The 19,693-nt window shown below is 35.1% G+C and overlaps 1 protein-coding gene across 5 annotated transcripts; it reads left to right on the forward strand.

Moving 5' to 3' along the window:
* The first annotated feature begins 6,201 nt into the window (after positions 1–6,201).
* On the forward strand, positions 6,202–13,411 carry LOC105038673 (TLC domain-containing protein At5g14285). 5 transcript variants are annotated; one of them, XM_073260574.1, is made up of 3 exons: positions 6,202–7,588; positions 12,375–12,637; positions 12,742–13,411. In XM_073260574.1, exon 1 carries the CDS (start codon positions 6,742–6,744, stop codon positions 7,483–7,485), a length of 744 nt encoding a protein of 247 aa, XP_073116675.1. In that variant the 5' UTR covers positions 6,202–6,741; the 3' UTR covers positions 7,486–7,588; positions 12,375–12,637; positions 12,742–13,411. The 5 variants fall into 5 exon arrangements, with proteins under 5 accessions (XP_073116675.1, XP_029118456.1, XP_073116676.1 ...); XM_029262623.2 differs by having other exon boundaries at positions 12,375–12,571; positions 12,657–13,411; XM_073260575.1 differs by having other exon boundaries at positions 12,375–12,571.
* Positions 13,412–19,693: the final 6,282 nt, after the last annotated feature.

Raw genomic sequence — 19,693 nt, forward strand, 5'->3', positions numbered from 1 at the left:
CCTTCAGTGGAGGATCAGAGCGACCATAAACCAAACCAAAAGCTTTATTATGATTCTGCAGCACAGCAGTGACATGTTGAAGGGGCAGCGAATCCTTCACTGTTGCAAGATCTCTAATATCCAACCCATCCCACTGCTTGGCAACATGAGGGTGTCCCAACCATCCCCCCCTGGCATGCCCTTCATCCCAGATAAAACCACTCACGAACGAGCTGAGCAGTTAGACTCAGGAATAGAATCATAGGCCCAAGTCATGGTCAACCAATTAGTTGGAAATAGAAGCAAGAACACAGCTCTATCAGACAAAGAAAGGACAACAACGTTCCTGCAAGGGCTTGGTATTATTTCGATCACCGACTTTGACCTATTTGAGACAAGCCTTTTGTTTCCATCTGATGTTCACGTCACTGACCAGGGCATTATGATGATTCCTCCTCCAACGAAGCAATGCCGGCTTTTGTTGAGGTGAGCCTCCAAGATTGGCATCATTCTCCTCTAGCTTCGTAGTCTTATCATCTAAGGAGGTATTCGGTTTGCAATCGGAATCAAAATTAGAATCAGAGTTGGAATGGACTGGTATAGGAATCAGAATGACCATATCTCTAGAAGCATTTGGTTCATTATCGGAATCATAATTAGAAACGAGATTTGAATCCTAAAGAGAGAGTCAGGATTGAGTTTTAGAGGGATTGAACTATTTTCATTCCATTTCGAAATTATAATCGGAATGGAAATCCTTCCAACCAAACTGTTGGAATGGGAGTCATCCGTTCCTATTCCTATTCCAGATCCTAACTCTTTCCAACCTAATACCTCCTAAATGTTTAATTTGACGCTCTAAGCTGTCGAGCTCATCCTTGCTCGATGCGGGAGGATCTGCCTAGTAGGATAAAGCATGTTACTTATCTTGCACATCGACGACCCAGAAACTTGGAGGACACGCACGGCAAAAATCTTTAAACTCGGACAATCAATGTCCAGATAGGTGTATCAGTGTTTGTTGTAAGCATTAATGAAGCATGGTCTAATGTAGTTCGACTCCAGTGCAAAGCATACATCTCTAAGAGGATGGCAATAACAAAAGGCTAATTCAATCTAACATATTAATATTAGGGATTGTGTGGCTGATTGGATGGCATTATTTGTAGACCCGATGATCGGAGTCTTGTTCTTTGATTGTGCTGGTTGTATTTACTTAGTGTTGTGTAATTTTACCATCCAACTCCATGACCAGAGAGTCTTGATTTTTTTGACCATGTTGGTTGTATCTACTCAAGTGCTATGTAATTTTACCATAATAATGGGAAAAAATTATAAACCAATCAACACATGAGTATTAACACAATCATGAGTGTGTCAAGCAGATTTAGAAATGTGGAATGGTTTGCCTCCCTTCTTATACTGTGGTGCCAAAATGTATATATGCAGGAATTTTAATGAAATTATTTTATTTATGAAAATGGGTCAAATGATTCTATTTGCCTAAGTGTTGGTTTGTTTGTTGTGCAAAAATAATTAATCTCAAACTTTGCTAAACAGTTAGCCTTGACCCACAAACAAATGCATGCATTGCGCATTATATTATTTGAGGCAAAGATAACACATGATGACGCATATGAAACGCTGTGCTCTCTACAGTGGCTACTATTTTGATCAGAGAAGTCTAGGGGACTAGGCTTTTTAATTTGTAGCTGAATGCCTCTTCATAGCTAAATTACTAGCACTGGATTTTCTTCATAATTGGATATTTTGAGTATCAATACCATCAAAAAAATTTAAAAATAGTTCTTTGTGCCTTTTCTTTCCTTTTCCAAGTATCATGTGGATTCCATATCTCCCATATACTGTGCTTTCTTTTCTTTCATTTATTGCATGCTTCTCGCATGTTTCGTTCCAATTTTAACAATAGAGATGTGTTTAATTGGAAGAAGTTAGATTTTGGAATGAAAATAAGTGACTTCCGTTATAGCCTTTTGATAGGAAGCAATCTTATTTCTTATTCCGATTCTAAAAAGGAATAAAAATATTTCAATCCCTCTAAAGTTTAATTTTGGCTCTTTTGTAATATTTAAAATTTATTTTTTATTCAATTTTCATTTCACTTATGAACTAAACGTATTAAAGAATACGATCATTCTGATTTCTATTTCAATATATTTTAATTCTAATTTCAGTTACGAATCAAACGGACCTTAGAAGTTTTTATGATTAATTTTTTTTTGAATAATTGAAATACCTCCTGTGACACTCTTGGCTCCATCTATGGTCCTCTCTTCCGCCCCACCCTCCCCCCTCTTTCTCTCTCTGGGTTCTTGTTCCAATGAAGGTTTGCTGAGCGACCTTATTTATTTTTTTTTTTTTTGACTAATCTAACTTTTCTTCTTCTAACTCTCCTATCTTCAGTCTTTTTTAATTTATCTTTTTTGCACTCATCTGCAAATAAAAATATGAGTGAATTATCTGAACCGATTTGGAATAATTATACGATCCTACTCAATATTTCAAATATATATATATATATATATATATATATATATATATATATATATATATATATATATATATATATATATATATATATATATATATATATATATATATATAACCCCTTGATCAAATATAAAAATTTAAAATTTTAAAAATAAAAAATTATCAATATAAAAAATATAAGATATTTTAAGATTTAAATAGATAGACAGTGATGATATTAGTAAGATTATTACTTTATTTAACATAAAGATATTTGTAGGAGGTTAAGTATCATTTGTACAGCAAAAGTTATATGGTAGAATATAGGGGTGTGCAAAGGGTTCGATTAATCGAAAATTGAATCAAATCGTTAATTATTTTGACATTTGGTTCGATTTTTTTTAAAAAAATTTTGGTTTCGGTTTAAAACCAAACTAAAACTTTTTAATTCGTTTGGTCTTCGATATTTAATTTGATAACTTTGGTTAATCGAAAACAAAGTTATCTAATCTCCTTCAATTTAATTTTTATCGGTTCATGGTTGATTGCTTTTACTTTTAACTTCTGTAGTCAATGCTATAATAGTTGTATGACTTATTTAGTTAGTTAGTTTGATTTTTAGCAGCTTTGGCTATGTTTTTTATGATTGTTTGCTCAAAAATCAAGAGCCTATCTGTTGGTTAGTTTGATTTGATTACTGACTTATAATAAATATTATATTGATAGATTACAAAGTGCTTGAGATAATTTTGTTGAATTAATTTTTTTTATAAATTATCTGTTGTTGATTTGAATTTGAATAACAATATTAAGTCCAAATATAATTTTACAATCTAAAAAATGAATAATTAAGAAACTTAATAAGTCCAAATCAAAATCAAAAGATCAGCATAGCGAAGTTGAAAGTCGAATTATCGAATAAAACCAAAACCAAAATAATTTCGGTTTGGTTTATTTGATTTGAGTACTTCGATTCAATTTTTGGTTCTATAAAATACAAATTCAAAAGTTTGATTTTTTCAGAACTTTGATTCTGTTTGAATCAAAAAAAAAAAAAAACCAAAAGTACACCTTAGTAGAATATATAATTCTAAAATATTGGATGGGAATTTATAATTATGTTAGACTTTGAGAGAAGTCATTGTGATCTAGTCTAAAACTAAATATAAGGAATCCCTCCAAATGATTATAATGGCTGTTACTCAAAACAAGTCTGCCAGCGATTACCAGCTGAAGTTTTACACGTATCTTACGTAATTCTTAATAATTTATGGACATAAATCTCAAGGCAGATATCAATGTCAAGTAGCGCGCAAAAGACTTCTCCAGACGTACCTTAGTTAAGAAAGACCTGCGTCTAGAGCTCCCTTTCCCACCTAACTACTTACCCCTCTCGACACCATTAGCTTACGTCTCCCTTCAGGAAAAAAGAGAATTTTAGCTTAAGTTTATCATCACCATACTCACCAATGTTAAGAGCATGACCACTAAGACTGCAGCTCTATTTCTCATCATCTTGTTGTCACAAAACATAAAGTATTATTGGGCCCACAAGATGCTATGGTGGTTTTGTGTGTGTGGATTCTTGTTAGGGTTCAGACTAGAAGGATCTTTAATTATTAAAGACATAGATATAGAAAATGTATACACCCCCACCCCAAAGAAAAAAAGACATAGATGTAGATAGCCAGGGCAAAGTAATGGACAGTATCAATTATTTAAGCTTCTTAGCTTAATCAAATTGCACAAGAAAGTTGTCTTCGTGCACGGCAGTCAACATGGCATGCTATGATCTCAAGCAGATAAGGTAGGTTAGATAATGAAATACTTGTATATTCTATTTTTTTAATAAATGATAAATCCAACCAGTGTCTTATATTGAAGCAACAATTAAATGGTTGTCTTCACCATTATCTAATTATCACATATTTTTTTGTATTTTCCTTTCATTTGCCATCTTGCTTCTAGAGGCGCCAATGAAGACCGATAACTTGCTAATTTGATCCAAAAACTAATTTAAAATATAGAATTTAGTTTAAAGAGTAAACTTTTTATGTTGTTATATTAGCTATGAATTCCAAAATTATACCCAAAGTTTTATTATGTTAGGTTTAGATTTATGGAGAACTATACCTGGAAACTTGAAAACGAACCTGATATACGCATTTATACATGTATATATGTGTGTTTGCATACATGCATAATAGCTAGTCATAGAAGCTTTTAGAACTTTTTCTTTTATGAAAAAATAATTTAATACAACCGTGCTAGGCATATTCAAATGCTCTATTTGCCTAGATTTATGCACTTTTGATAATATTCATCATAAAAACATATTTTAAGAGTATTGAGCTATCAACATATTTTTTTTATTATATATGTTTTCCGAGAGAAGGAGACAAATTTACAGATAGCTAGCCAAAATAGAGAGCAAATGCGTAATGCATAATAAGAAATAATATTTTATTTATAGAATATGGCACTCGCAAAGTATCTCATGAACATAGAAAATAGATGCATCTCTCATAGGCAATTCTAGAAGGAGATCAAGTGTAAAAATTCATGACTTCATTCAAAAAAATTAGTCAGAAGATGTTATTTGAATTCCTTGATTATGTATAATTATTTAAGATCTTCCTAATGAATAACTAATATAGGACTAAATATATATCTGTATGGATTTTTATATACTTCCTCCATTTAACTCTTGACATCTTCGTTAGGCTAAAGATGCAGATCTATACATTCATTCATAAACACTACAACCGATCTATTGTTAGCTCAATGAATTCGTGCTATACGATCTCCTAATCTATATAAGCTATGGGCTAGATTAGCTCTGATACCATTTGCAATAACTTAGAATGTCACACAAAAAGACTAGCTAGAAGATATTATTTGGATTTCTTGATCCTATATAAATATTTAAGATTTTTCTAATGAATAATCATTGTGGGACTAAATACACATCCGTATGAATTCTTACATGAAGCTATATAGTAAAAATATATAATGCATTTGCATAAGTTTCAGATAAATAGTGAAATAGATGCTATAGAATCATTATTGATATGATAGAGGTCCAACTTGTAAAGGGTTGATGAGTCACCCATACCCACATGTAGTTTAAATTTTTTATTATTTTTTGGTCTAAATTATTAGTGCTACTTTTAATGCATGTAGATCGAAATTTATATAGATAAACAAAATCGGTGGCGCATGATGTAATTGTCCTTAAATATGCTTGGTAGTTGGTAGGCAAAGAATGAATACTTTTCAAAAAAAAGATGGATACCAAATCTAATAAAAACTTGCATACCTAAACCAAGCAAATAATGTAATTCTCCCACTCTTCATATGAGGATGAGAGATGAGGTTAGAAGTGCTATTCTATTAGAAAAATATCACCAAAAAATAGTGTATAAATACTAAACATCCTCCACATCAAGCAAAATTTTTAAGCAGCTATCCATTTTTTATTCACTCATTTTCCTCTATCTTAGCATATCTCCAACATCAACATCACAATTTATCATGCTGTCTTGACTTCAAAACAAATCTCAACTCCTTTTCTCCTTACCAAAATCCACCATCTAACTTAAAAAGTTCCTAACAAACATCTAACCTAACAACTCCTTTTTAAATCACCACATCTCTGTCTAAAAGCCTCTCCATTTTTTTTTTTTCTTCCGTGTGAGGCCTCCACACAGGACTTCTCGTGTAGCCCCTCTTTTTCTCCCTCCTCTGTTGTCGCTCTATATATGTAGTTTTCTTTTCTTCTTTTGTTTCCCGAACTCTCCAAGGCCTCGAGAGGAGTTGGAGCTCGGAACGGAGCGCCTTCGGCTGTACATTTTGGCTGCCGATCGTTCAAGAGGAGGGGTTGTCTTGGAGCCGCTCTCCCGGCATTCTCGGTGGGCGGCCCTTGAAACCCTAACCCTATTCGTCATCGCCACGATCTGGATCTGGTGTCCGGAAGGATCTCGTGTCCGAAAGTTTGCGCCTTTACGGGTCTGGTGTTCGGAAGGGAAACCCTAGCTTTGGTTTTCCGGGAAAGAGTAGAAGAAGGGAGTTCTGCGTGGAGGAGTCGGATTGCGGATTGTAGGTACCATTGATTGCTGGAAAAAAAATTAAAGAATCTCGACTTGAAGGTTTATACATCGATTTTACACCCAAAATTCGATTTTGGGCTATCGGGAACTCTTTGAAGAAGAAAAGCTCTAATTTTTATACCATTTATTTAGTTCAAAGCTTCAATTTTCCATTAATTTTGCAATGGAGGTTGTGATTCCTGATTACTCGCTGTTCCCTTCCTTCTTCGCAATGTTCTGTCTCATATATCTGCTTGGACGCTTGGTAATTTTCCATAAGTGGAGTCCAAAGCAGCTCCCGGATGCTTCGAGTTGTTTCATCTCTTTGTTCCACGGAACGCCAGCTGTCTTCTTGGCTCTTTCTGCAATTGTATCACAACCTATTCGAGGATTTGCCTCCCAGAATACCAATTTCCAGAACCTGGTTCTTGACTTCAGCATTGCCTACTTCACAACTGATCTACTCCACTACCTGATTTTTATCCCTGGAGACTATCTGTTCATTGGCCACCACCTTGCGACGCTCTTTGTGTTCGTCACCTGTCGCTACCTTGTTCTTCATGGTGCTTTTGCAATACTAGTCCTCTTGGTGTTTGCGGAGGTTACCAGTTTTTGCCAGAATGTATGGACGCTGGCCGGTCTCCGGAAAGAAGAAGTGCCCATTGCAGCAAGAATACATATGTTCTTATCTCCTCCTTTCTATGCTTTGTATACTGCCATGAGGTGCTTTGCAGGGCCCGTGTTCTTCTATAAGATGAGTGCTTTTCATTTGAGTGGGAAGGCTAGTGATGTGATTCCGATGTGGGTTTCTGTCTCATGGATTGTCGTGGTTGGTGCGGCAATTGCTGTCAGTATCCTGTGGATTTCAAATCTTTGGATGGAGCTGTTCAGAGAGATGAATCAGAAAGAAGAGAAGAAAGGGAGGTAGTTGCTGGCTGGAGAAGGATGATCAGCAGTTTGGTGGATAAGCTGTATCCAATCCTCATGACTCAATGAAGTTCTTCATCAGCAAAGCTTGTGCTCAGCTGAAGGTATTTAAGAGTCAATTGGGCATTTAAAACTGGGATATATAGTGGGATCGTTTTTAAATCATATGCTTTGCTTATTAATCTTCTTAAACAAGATTTATTTTTCAAATGGCATTGTGCAATTTGCAGTATGGAATGGAATCACTTGAAATTCTTTTATAAAAATGCCTAATCAATTTTCATCTAGATAAACCACTTTCATCTGTTGGCTAGTTATCACTTTGTTCTACTTAGAACGGTCAGAAAACCTTAATTTACTTTTGGAAGAAAGATCAAAAGGGAGAATACCGTATTATATGGATGGGAGGAAAAGAAGAGGGAGAAGCCTCTATCTTAGAGCTTAGGTAGGAAAAGAATGATCAACAGGTATATTTATTCTCTGAGAAAATTTCTCCTTTATTATATCTTCAGGTAATTATCTTCCTTTAACCAACGATTAAGATTCTACTAGGAACCCAAAACAAATTGCCGCTTTCACTTTTATTAGAATTTTATGTGTTTTGTTGGAATTTCTATTAGAATACCAATCAAACTTGCTTTCTACTGCAATTCCTTTTGTTCACATGGGCACACACAACCTTGGCACGATGGTTGTGGTCTTCTTCTCATTTTGATTCTTTACCAAGAAGGCCTAGAGAGTACCTTGATGATGTCAAACAAATTATAGAATCAGAAACCATGGCTTATCTTCAGATTTATAACTGAAGTTTCATGCGAATAGGCATTCACCTTCACACCTCTTTACCATGTGCCCCCAGTTACATATGCAGTTGTCCAAGAATCCAAAGTCATGAAGAAAGCTACGTTTTCCTCTGTATACATTTTTGTAACCTTTAAAAGTTTGTTCTCTCTTGTGAGTGTTAAGACTTCTGCAAATAGTTTTAAGCCAGAAGTTTGCTTGCTTATTCTCTTCTTGAATCATACCCAGTTGCTACTGCCTTGAATAAACCGCATTAAAAGCCTGGAGACAAAGTAGTGTACGTCTATTTGCATGCTCATAGTTAATTTGGATCAAAAACCAAGAATCACTGATCACTCGGTACTTCACTTTTTATAGTAATGCTAATTCTTGGTGAATACATGCCACAAATTTAGTGGCACATATATGTTTGAAATAAGTTACCTAATTTTGTTCTATCATATCCTGCATAAGTTTAATAAAATGATTTTTCAAGTTAACTGCTTTGTCAGAAGATGTTATTCTATTATGGACATAGATTTATGGGCATTCTTTACCAAAAGTGCCTTTAAGTAGTAAAGTTAGTTTCTGAGTACTTTTCATGTGGAAAGCATTCTGCTGTTTATTTTATTATTCTACTATTTATCAAGTCAAACAAGGTTAAGGATTAAGGGACCTTCAACTTGTGCTATTGTTAGTGGCCTTGTACTGGATTTTCTTTAACAAGATTTCATGTTTTGGCATCCAATATGCTGGATTTGGTATGGTGCTCAAATTTGTTGGCCTCTGGTAATTTAATGTAATTCCTAGTGGGCGTTTGTACCTCTGTAATTTGTAGGTAGCTACTACTAGAATGGGAAAAAAAGAAGAAGAAGAAAATATTGGTTCTTGATACTTCTATTGCTGCGCATTGTATGGTTCTAATGACATCTTTTTTTTGAGGAGCATTTTCTTTTCTAGTTCTGCTGCAGTATTGATGTTCCATTTTTGGCAGAATATGCAAGAGCGATGTGTCCTAATTAAAACTTTATGTAAACAAAGGTGCTAAATGTTCTCTCTTTACTTGTAAGGGGCAGGTTCCAGTAGCTTCCCTTGTACCATGACAGCTTGTGTGTTTTCTCGGTTGAACTATTTGCAGCTTGTCCCTTTAAATTGGTGCAGGTATATTTTAGCAAGAGAGGGAAATTAAAAAGGGCTGGCCATTCCCAGCCTTCCAAATAGATTTGTTCCTTGCACATGGCTTGACATATTCCATATACCTTAAGAGTATCAGGGGTTAGCAACATCATTAAGGTTGTTAATGTTTGAAACTCAAGGAATGTACTTATGCATACTTGGTAGTAACTTGTTGATGACATAATGTATACCTAGTATAATTTCTGCATTCCAGAAGCCATCTATTGTTCTCCTTGTTTGTGCTAGAGTCCTATTAATGTTGAGGGGAAAATGCTATGGGGCGCTCACTATGTGCGCATGAAATATTCGTCAGGCCTGCTAATGCTGGCTTGGCAGCTTAACTCAATTACCTCCATGTGTATCCCGTGCCTTGACCAATGCCCTTGCAGAGTAAAAACTTTTCTTTCCCTCAGCAGGGAACTGCCTGAATTGGAAGAATTTGACTTGCATACTCATGTTCCAATGAATCAGATTAGTGACTTATCTAATGTCCATGAAGCATGCGAGGCTTCAAAAACTAGAAGACGACCCTCGTCATAAGTTTGTATGAAGAGAAGAGTATTGGACTAGGTCACCATTACAGGATCTAGACTCTAGATATTCCGGCTTTTGAGATCTTGCAGTAGATGAATTCCAAACAACTGAGGTGGAATAAAGATTTCTTCATTTCATGCTGACTCTATCCATATCTACTTTCAGATTGCAAAGAATTACCTCAAGACAACTCAATTTGGTGGAGTAATGTTAGGGGAGTGATCGAGCAGTCCTGCAGCATTTTTCTTTTGAAGATAGGTGCAAATCCTAGTTTGCATCAGCTATACATCATACAAAAATTTTAATTTACATTCTAAGAACAGCACAATGGTTTACTCTGAAACATCATTTGGTGGCTACCATTTATTCATGCACTCCTAACATCCATCCCCAAAGATCTGTCCAGAAAAAAGACATCACAAAGCTGACATGCCTATAATCACAAGCTTGCACATTCAAATGCTAAAATATTCAGTACAGATGATCATCTTAGTGGCTTCATTCTTACAAGCTTCTTCTCTAAACAAATTAAATTTCCACTCTCTATAATATAAACATAAGGATCTTTTACTAGGAGTAAGCAATATTTCAGCATGTTGACACTGTCATCTAACTTCAGTGATCCCATTTCCATGACATACTTAGTTCTTGGCCAGTAAGCTCATGAGAAGAAGTGGTTATCCTTTGCACTAAGTATTATTGTCCTTGGTCCTCCAATTGGTGCTAAAATCATCAACATGACTCCGAGAACAATGCATATCTGAAGACCATAACCACAACAAAGTATCATTTTGATGAACATAAAACTGCAGGAAAAGGAGACAAAATTAAGAGTGCTAACTTACCCAGTTTGTGATCCAAGATAAGCTGAACCTTTTAGGCTTGCAGATGACCAGCCATATGATGCATGGAAGCTGTAAAATCAGATTTAATAAATGTCAAAGATCAATAATTCTCTTTATAGCTATTGCTTCAATGCAGACACAGGTCCAAACTCCAAATAGTTTTACATGGAAACATAAGATCCAACCTTTAAATGTCACAAAGGAAAAGAGAAATAAAGATGCTCCTAATATTAAATCTTCAGATATAATGACTTACGAAGTAAGTTGCTGGGGTCAATGCACAGCCTCCAAAGAATTCAAGCAACCCACCGAAGAAAGGGATGCATATACCAACAAGCATTGTAAGAGCTGCATAAAGAGGAGATGCATATAAATCCAATGTCAACAACTTTTATTGTATGCTTCTTTTTATTGTTATTTTGGGTCCATTTTGGTTACATGTTAGAAGGTGAAAAGTTTGAAATGGGCAAAGGAAAAGGACATTACCAACAAATAGACTCCGGGCAATTAAATGCAGAGCAATGCAAGGTGGGAAATGAAGCTTCTTCACCAGCATTGTTTCAATCATGTCAAACACAGGCATGTCAAAAATCTCATCAATAAATCACTTGGATTAGATCAAAGAACTCAGCTGCCAATCACTATCAGAGTGTGTATGCGTGTGTGTGTGTGTGTGTGTGAGTGAGTGAGTGAGAGAGAGAGAGAGAGAGAGAGAGAGAGAGAGAGAGAGAGAAAGAAGGCATGCAAATCAAATTAAAATGATCCTAGTTATGGATGAAGTGTGCACTATTGATTATTATTTCATTTTGATTACCCTGTATGCAAATTAATGATAATTTATTTGTTCTTGAATGTGTAACATGATGCAATAAATCAAACAAGTAATATGTTTCTGTATTTAATGGTTTAAGTAGATCAAATACTTGACAAGAAGTAAAATAAAACTGAAGGTTATATTCTAAAACATATTTGATCTCACACAATTGGATTCATAATTATTTGAAATAGTAAAACAATATCGCATATTCAAACTTTAAAGTCTCCGAGCCTGTATGTGAAAATTCATGTATTCAATCTGATTAGTTGGATACTCTTGCATGTCATGATTTTAGAATGTGAAAACTAATTTTGGTTGCACAGGGATATATAAAAAAAAAGGACTTGTTGGTTACACAGTATGATCTCTTCAACCTTACTGGAAAACCTTCATTTGGGTAGCCTCCATTTCCAAGTATGTTTAGCATCCTTAAGTTGAACTAATATTAGAGTAGGTTTGGAGAAACCATAACAAAATCCAAAATTTATAGATTAATGTGATTTTCAGTACTGGATTATTGATACTTAAGAAATAGCACCTGATAGCCTCCAATAGCATGAATCACAACAAACATGTTAGCTGCTACAATCAACCACCTTGGCCTCTCCAGTGTAATGAGAATGTTATCATCGACGGCATTGCTGAAAATGCAGTATCCAATCAAAGCAAGAGGGAAGTAGTATATGGCAACTATAACGTGAGCAACAATAACACCCTTTCACATTGGTTTTTTTGAAGGTTTCTCAGGTACAGAAGGAATGGTTGCTTGTATCTCCAAGACAACATTGTGCCCTGCAAAGGCAAAAGCAACATCTCCCAGTGCACTCAAGAAGTTGAAGACAACTTTCGATGCGGTCGAAGCTCTGTAACCATAGTCCACCCCTTCCTGCTGGCCCTTTTCAACAGCAGCTACCCAAGCAATAGTGGAGTAACAGGTCCAGTTATGAGAATCAGTCTAAAGAAAGTAAAAGATGAGTATATAACAACTGCATGTATTGATGGTAAATAATCTAATTGCAGAGCAACTGAGAGTCCCTACCTTCAGAGGTAATGATCTAACCAAAATATTTCTACCTTACGATTCAAGTTGTTCTTGCTCTTTTAGGCCTTTCAACTATAAAGAAGGAAAAGGAAATACTAACAAGACTAAGAAGTGTTCGTCATTTAAACTATTGCAAGAGGAGTTGGGGTGAGTTAAAGTGGCGAAATTCGATTCCCCGAGCGACATGATAGCAGTAGCCAAGGAGACACCTGAGATAGAATGGAAATTGGGAAGTTGGGAGAGAACAAAGTGTACAGAGGTAAAGATCATGATAAAATAGCTTAGCTTGATGGATTTGCAGTCAGGGCATAAAACATCATGGAATTTCTGTAGAGATTTTCCATCAGTGACCAGGTAGACAATGCATGCACCAACCTCCACCACTTGCTGTTGGGGAACCACAATCCATAGACTAAGACTCTCTCCAAAGGCATGCTGGCCTAGCTCATGGTATCGATCGAATCATTTGCCAGGCAACATCTCATGCATTTCCACCATTTGCCAAAGGGTGTACAAGGTTATGACCCATAACAGAATGAGCACAGCAATACCAGGACCCCTGGAAATGAGAGGAGAATTATAGGAAAATAGTTGGGAAACTGTTGGTGAGAAATTGTAAGATCTCTTATGTTCTTATAACTTTTCATTAGCATCCCCTAGAATTATGCAGGATAAATTAATGTCATCATAATTCTCTTCCTAATAAAGCAGAAAGACAATGGCAAAGCATTAATCTTTTTTTCTTTGTTAACAAAGGTGATATTTAATCTCTTTGAAACATTAATCATGTTACTTGGTAGAAAGATCCAATTTAAACCCTAAGGCTAGAAATAGCCTCTCAATCATAAGGTCTGCACTTTTGGTAAAGCACATAGAATAGAAAATTTCCATCATTTCTTTAGCCATGAAATCAGATAATGTGCTCACAAGAGAGTAAACTTCTTCGCCAACCTTGGTTTAATGAAAGTAACAAGTACGAGGTCAACAACAATACCTTCTTTATTACTCTATTGATAGACACTTCGGAAGCTTCCAATCTCCATTGCCAAACAATCTCATAGTAACTCTCAAATGGAAAAACTGTTCAAGCTTCAAAACACATGCATATCTCAATTTAGATGCATGCAAATGTAGAATTATAAACTTTTGCTTTCGACGAGTAAAAACTTGATTTCCTTAGGGGGAAAATCTTTCTATTTCATATGGAGGTCAGAATCAAAAATGTTTTTTAACCTCAGAAAAGCTTTCTTTTTACTCCTGGAAAGAACTCCAAAGATTACAAAACCTCACAAAAAGGAAGAGAGACCAAAGGAAGAAATAACCTATACTACATCTAATTGTTATGTCCAAACTTAGAAAGAGGAAAGGGGGGGATCATATACATGCCTTAGATAGATAAAAGTCAAGAAAAACTATGATCACCAAGAAAAAGATACTGAGTTAGTAAATTGAAATATCATGAAAAATATTTTGGTCGAAAATGTTGGAATCTGACAAAGAAGAGTAAAGCACAGATTTGAAAGTTACATAAACTCTTCTCGTCCTTCTTATTTGCAAACTCAACCTTCAAAGGTACAATAAGATTAGAGATTGTTCTCTGAACGAATTTTTAGTTGTCAAACCCGCATAGAGAGACTTCATAACCCTCATACATATAGCAATCATTAACATTACAGATTGCACAAATCAATAAAACATTGTTGTGATCATTTCGATGCACAATCTTTAGGTTCTGCCTAGAATTTATAGCACCATCATTTTCTTCTGACCATCCAAGATGTGGAATGCTGAGTTCCACCACTTTGCATTTCGGTTCCATGTGATCGGGAGCCACTCATCGAGGGATTTCTTCTTGTTGGCCGATGAAATCATTAGGCCAGGGCCAAAAGCAAATATAGAGTTTAGTAGTCAGGAGTGGAGGAACCCAACACTCCACCTAGAGGAGTTGGAGGGAACCCAATGGATCAGAAGGCAATGGGATCTCTCCTTCCCCTCTCGCTCTCTCTCTCGGATGGAATTGGCCACCAAGAGGGATATACATAGGGGAGGTGGAAGCCACTACTTGGAAGAGAACAGCTGAAGGAGGAGATCAAAAGTGAAAGGACGGGCTGGAAGTGACAGCTTCCAGTTTCCTCTTAATCAACTGTTTTTTCTATTGAAGTCATACCACATTTGTGAACCTGCCGCGTGGAGGAAGAGAACTGTTTTGCTAGATTTTTTTTTTTCCATTAAAAAAATATTTTGCTAGATTTAGGATAAAACAGTGTAGTTTTCCATAGTGCTTTTGTTAGTAAATACCTTAAGTTGACATGGTTGACCCCCATGATGATCTTATTATGGGTCTGGATGGTTGGCTGAATCCAAACCCAATGAGATAATTGAGATTGGATTAGGTTATAAATCTCTCTCTCTCTCTCTCTCGCTTCCCTGTGTCAAGTTGGGTTTGGATCCATAGTCTAATATTTAAAAAATTTACAAATTTACTCCGATCAAAAACGAGCATCAGCATCTTGCTCAAATAGCAAAAGTGATACCATCCAAACAAACACCGGATATTATATTTCAATTATATCAGTCATATTCTATTTTTCTGATTCTAACAATTTTGTCCAGTAAAAACTAAATATTTTCTTTAAGATAATTTATATCTCGATCCGATTAATGATGTCATAATAGAATGGCATGCAAATTGTTAACATTAAAACTATATATTGAATTATAGAGGGGTATGAAATTTTTATTAATATATGTGATGCCTATTCATATGTTCAAATTGCCTTTGCTAAATTCTCAACCAATTTCTATAGAGAATTATTTATATGACACTGATTGGTCTTTGCTGAATTGTTCTCAGTCCAACTTTTGTACAAAATTGATCAATTTATCAGACTAGTCTGCTCTTTTGGTGATTGTAGCAGGGATTTGGCTTCATATTTTATTTTCATCAGGATTGGACAAGTGTGGCAGTATCTGGGAAAGAATTTCTTATTTGCTCTGCAGTCCACCTCACACTTCCTAATGGACCTGCTGCACTTATTTGCAGCCCCAATAAAGCCTTTTTATTTTTTTTAATTTTTTTTTTGGGTAAGATTAAAGCCTATTTCTTCAGAGGCCTTTGGTTTAATGGCAACTGGGTATGTTTCTACTTGACAGGCCCTAGGAGTGCACAAAATCTCAATCACCATTAGTGGGTCCTGCAAACCATCACATGCATGGATCCCATGCTTTTATCTCCCTCACCCCCATGTCTAAATTTCACTTGCACGAGGACAACATAACAAATGCCTACCAAAAAAGATAGCATAACATATGAGGTGTTAGATATTTTTTAGACTGATTTAAATTTAAGTCTAAATCTTATGCAAACCCAGCTGTGTGAGATTCGAAGAGCCTCAGGTACATAGAGGGTTGAGATTGCTTGGTAGTTAAACAAGTTCTAGTTGCCATCTTGTTGTTGGTGAAGGAAGAAGGGTTGTTTTCCACCTCAGAGCCCGCATGCAACATGATGAACGTTGAGGTTTTTGCTTGCTATTTCCATGTTAAGCAGTTTGTCCATAATTTATAAAAGAGACCTATCTGAATTTCAAAAAATCGTTATAGTAGGAGCTGCAATATTTATGAAATATTGGTACTATATTGTTCTTCTTGGTGTTTATTAAGATTTTTTTTTAAACAAAAAGTAGTCTTTAATGGTCAAATGATACTCATAATATTTTGATTCATTTACAAATCATTGGACAATCCATATGAAGTTTTACAATTATCTCCCTACTGTTTTTTGAACTTTGCTTTGCATTTCTGAGTCTTTAGCCACTCTTTTTTTTCTTTGTGTGTGTGTGTTGTGGGGGGGGTTCTCCTAACGAAAGAACTTCCAGGATTTTAGGCTGCTGCTTCAGGAGAACCCTCAGGATTTTAGGCTGCTGCTTCTCTTACAATATGAGGCTGTGATGATTGGGAAGCTTCTTCCTTTGCGTCATTGTTTGAATTTTACACTATTATCTTCAATCTTTATCTCTGTTGGGGACCATGATGGAGAATTCTGCAGCTTTGTGATCATCCATGGGATATTTTTACTTGCTACATTCTTATTGCACTTAGATGCCTTTCTATTGAGTCTCTTTTTTGTCTGCAACCCATGAAGAAGTATTTTCTTTTGGAATCTCTTAGAAGCAACAAGTTCATTTTCTCTTATAATTATATATATATTTTTATTATCTATTTCTTTTCTATGCTCTAACTTATGCTCCCCACACAGTCTTTTCTTCATTTTTTTTGAATAAAATTTGGTGACCAATGGAAACTATACCCATTAGTCTCCTTCCTCTCTCAAAAAAAAAAAAGAAGAAAAAAAAATTAAAATTTGATACACATATCCCCATTGGTCATGCTATCATTTTTTCCCCTTCATTGTATCTCTCCTATAGTTGTTAATTCAGTATACATGGATACTGAATATGCGGCTTTCTTTTAGCTTTTCAAGAAACATATTTATAATAATATGATAGGTTTTAATATTTTTTAAAATGATGCATTTTTGTACTCCTTACATTTTATTTCTTTCATACCAATCACTTAAATATTTAATTTTTCATTTTTATCATTTTAAGATTTCATTTGATCTTCAAGTTCAAAAGCCAAAATAATAAATGCAATAAAACTATTTCCATTTATTTTGAGGGTAAGATAAATCTATTTCCTCTAGTGCAATAATTATCTATTTGTTTATTTATAGCTAAACTATAACTACAAATAGTTACATCTGTATTAAATTAATAATCATGATATAAAGTATCACGTCTCAAATCTGGGACATAACACGGTCATACTACCGAGGGATGGAGCCCACGATAACACGAAGTCAATTCATCATAATCATCTAAAATTCATCAAATAAAAATATTCAATTTTTTATTCATCAAATAATTAAATCAATATTGGTTCTGAGCATCTAAATCTGAAAACAAATACAAATTCATATCCCAAAATTCATAATTATTTACTATAAGTTCGTGATCATCATATAACTAAACTTCATCTACAAAATTTTCAAGCTTGCATCGCAGATCTCTAGAGCCTGAATTTTCTTCACTGGTCCTATCCCTATTTTTCTGTATAAGAAAAGAAAAATAAAAAGAATATGAGCTACACTAACTCAGTAAGTAGAACTTGCACTTTCTTATCGGATCAAGCATAAATTTTTCATTATAATATAATATTTAAAAAATAATAGATAATACAAAATAAAGTATTTCATAGAGCATATAATAAAATAAATCATAAACCAATAATGCTTGCATAAAATCATGTATATTTTACAATCATGAATCATAAATTATTTTTGTCATGTATTTATGTCAAGTTTCGAAACATTGCTCTCAGATATTTATGCTAAGATCACTATTATATCCATGACAGGGTCATGTTTCTTAATCGACAGAGTTCTTGTTTCGTGTGCCAACTTTATACCCATTGACGGGGTCATGTTTCATGTGGATACTAGCTTCGGATGTCGATCTTCCCGAAGAGATTCATTCATAGCTATCTGAGAGCTTTTGAAATCTTTATATCTTTTTTTTAAAACATATGTATACATAGATGGAAAAAATAATGAAATTCATGCTTCATAATCATACCATTTTTATAAAATACATTCATGAAATCAATGCTCATAATAAAACATAATTTTTAACTTCACATTTGCTGATCCTTAATTTATGAAAAATATGATTTCATCAATAATAATTCTTTGTACAGAAATATGATCATTTAAAAATAAATAAAGAGCATAAGATCTACTTATCTCAATCATTTTAGATCTTTAGTCTTCTTTAAATAAATCAGATAATCCTATTTAAAATATTAAATCAGGATCAATTTTCATTCCATATATTCAAAAAAATAAAATAATAATAGAAAGTGATTGACTGAATGACCAGTCAGATAAACCCTCCAGGCACTAAATCGATTCGGAGTCATAGGTCCCTAGAAGGAAAAAAGATGGCTTGATATGGGATCCATAGATCTTCTTAGAGAGAGAAAGGAGGAGAGAGAAAATTTTAGAGAGAGAAAATAGAGAGAGAAAGTGGAGTGAGAAGAGAGAAAAAGAGGGGGGAAGAGGGGAGAGAGAAAATATTTTCTCTCTCTTCTTCTTTCTTTTCTTTTCTTCTTTCCCTTCTTGGCCGAATGGAGGAGGGACCGAGGGGAGAGGCTCGGTGGCTCAGGCTCCAATGAAGGGCGGTGGCATGGTCGAAGCTCTGACAACAGGTGAAGGTGGCGGTGGAGCGAAGGATGGTCGGCGACGAGATTCGATCGATAGAGATATGAAAACAATGAAAAATAGGAGACTTTTTCTCTGACAAAATCTGATGACTCCGATCATCGACAATCGTGCTCACAGGCACGGGAGAAGGGAGAGAAGAGAAGAGAGGAAGAGAGATCGTGGCTTACCTCGAGCTTCGGTGACCTCTCCGGCGAGAAATCAAGGTGAGCACGGTGACGGCTTCTGCAAGTGATTTCTGACGATCCTTGCCGTTTCGCTCCAAGATTCTTTGGTGGGAAGGAGGGAGAAGGATCTCTCCCTTAAATAGAGCCGGAGGGAGAAGTTTGACTCCTCCCCGGTAAGGTTTCCGATCCCATTTAGGAGTCCGTCGAAGGAAGAAGAAGATTCCCTGTGGGAGTCTTCTTCAATTTTTTTCTTTTTTTTTGTTGGGCTTCTGAGATTTTGGGCCTGGTCCAAGGCCCAAATGGGCTGGGTATTACATTCTCTCTCTTCAAATAATTTTGTCCTCAAATTAAGTTATGTTGTTTGAGATATCTAGGATTCATCTTGACAGTATCTACAATAAAATAACCTACTGACAAAAATTATCGGACTATGATCAGATTAGATTAAGATCTATAGTATCCTTTCATTATCAATAAAATCCTTTCTTATTTACAACTAATGTATTCTATAATATCTTTTGATTTAAAGGATTAATATTTCTAATCAATTCAGACCACCATGCTTTTGCTG

Source organism: Elaeis guineensis, chromosome 1 (genome assembly GCF_000442705.2).
Source record: "Elaeis guineensis isolate ETL-2024a chromosome 1, EG11, whole genome shotgun sequence".
Classification (NCBI taxonomy): Eukaryota; Viridiplantae; Streptophyta; class Magnoliopsida; order Arecales; family Arecaceae; genus Elaeis; species Elaeis guineensis.

Bases quoted from the DNA above. Each gene is read 5' to 3' on its own strand.
- LOC105038673 (XM_073260568.1), top strand. From the start codon at position 6,742: ATGGAGGTTGTGATTCCTGATTACTCGCTGTTCCCTTCCTTCTTCGCA.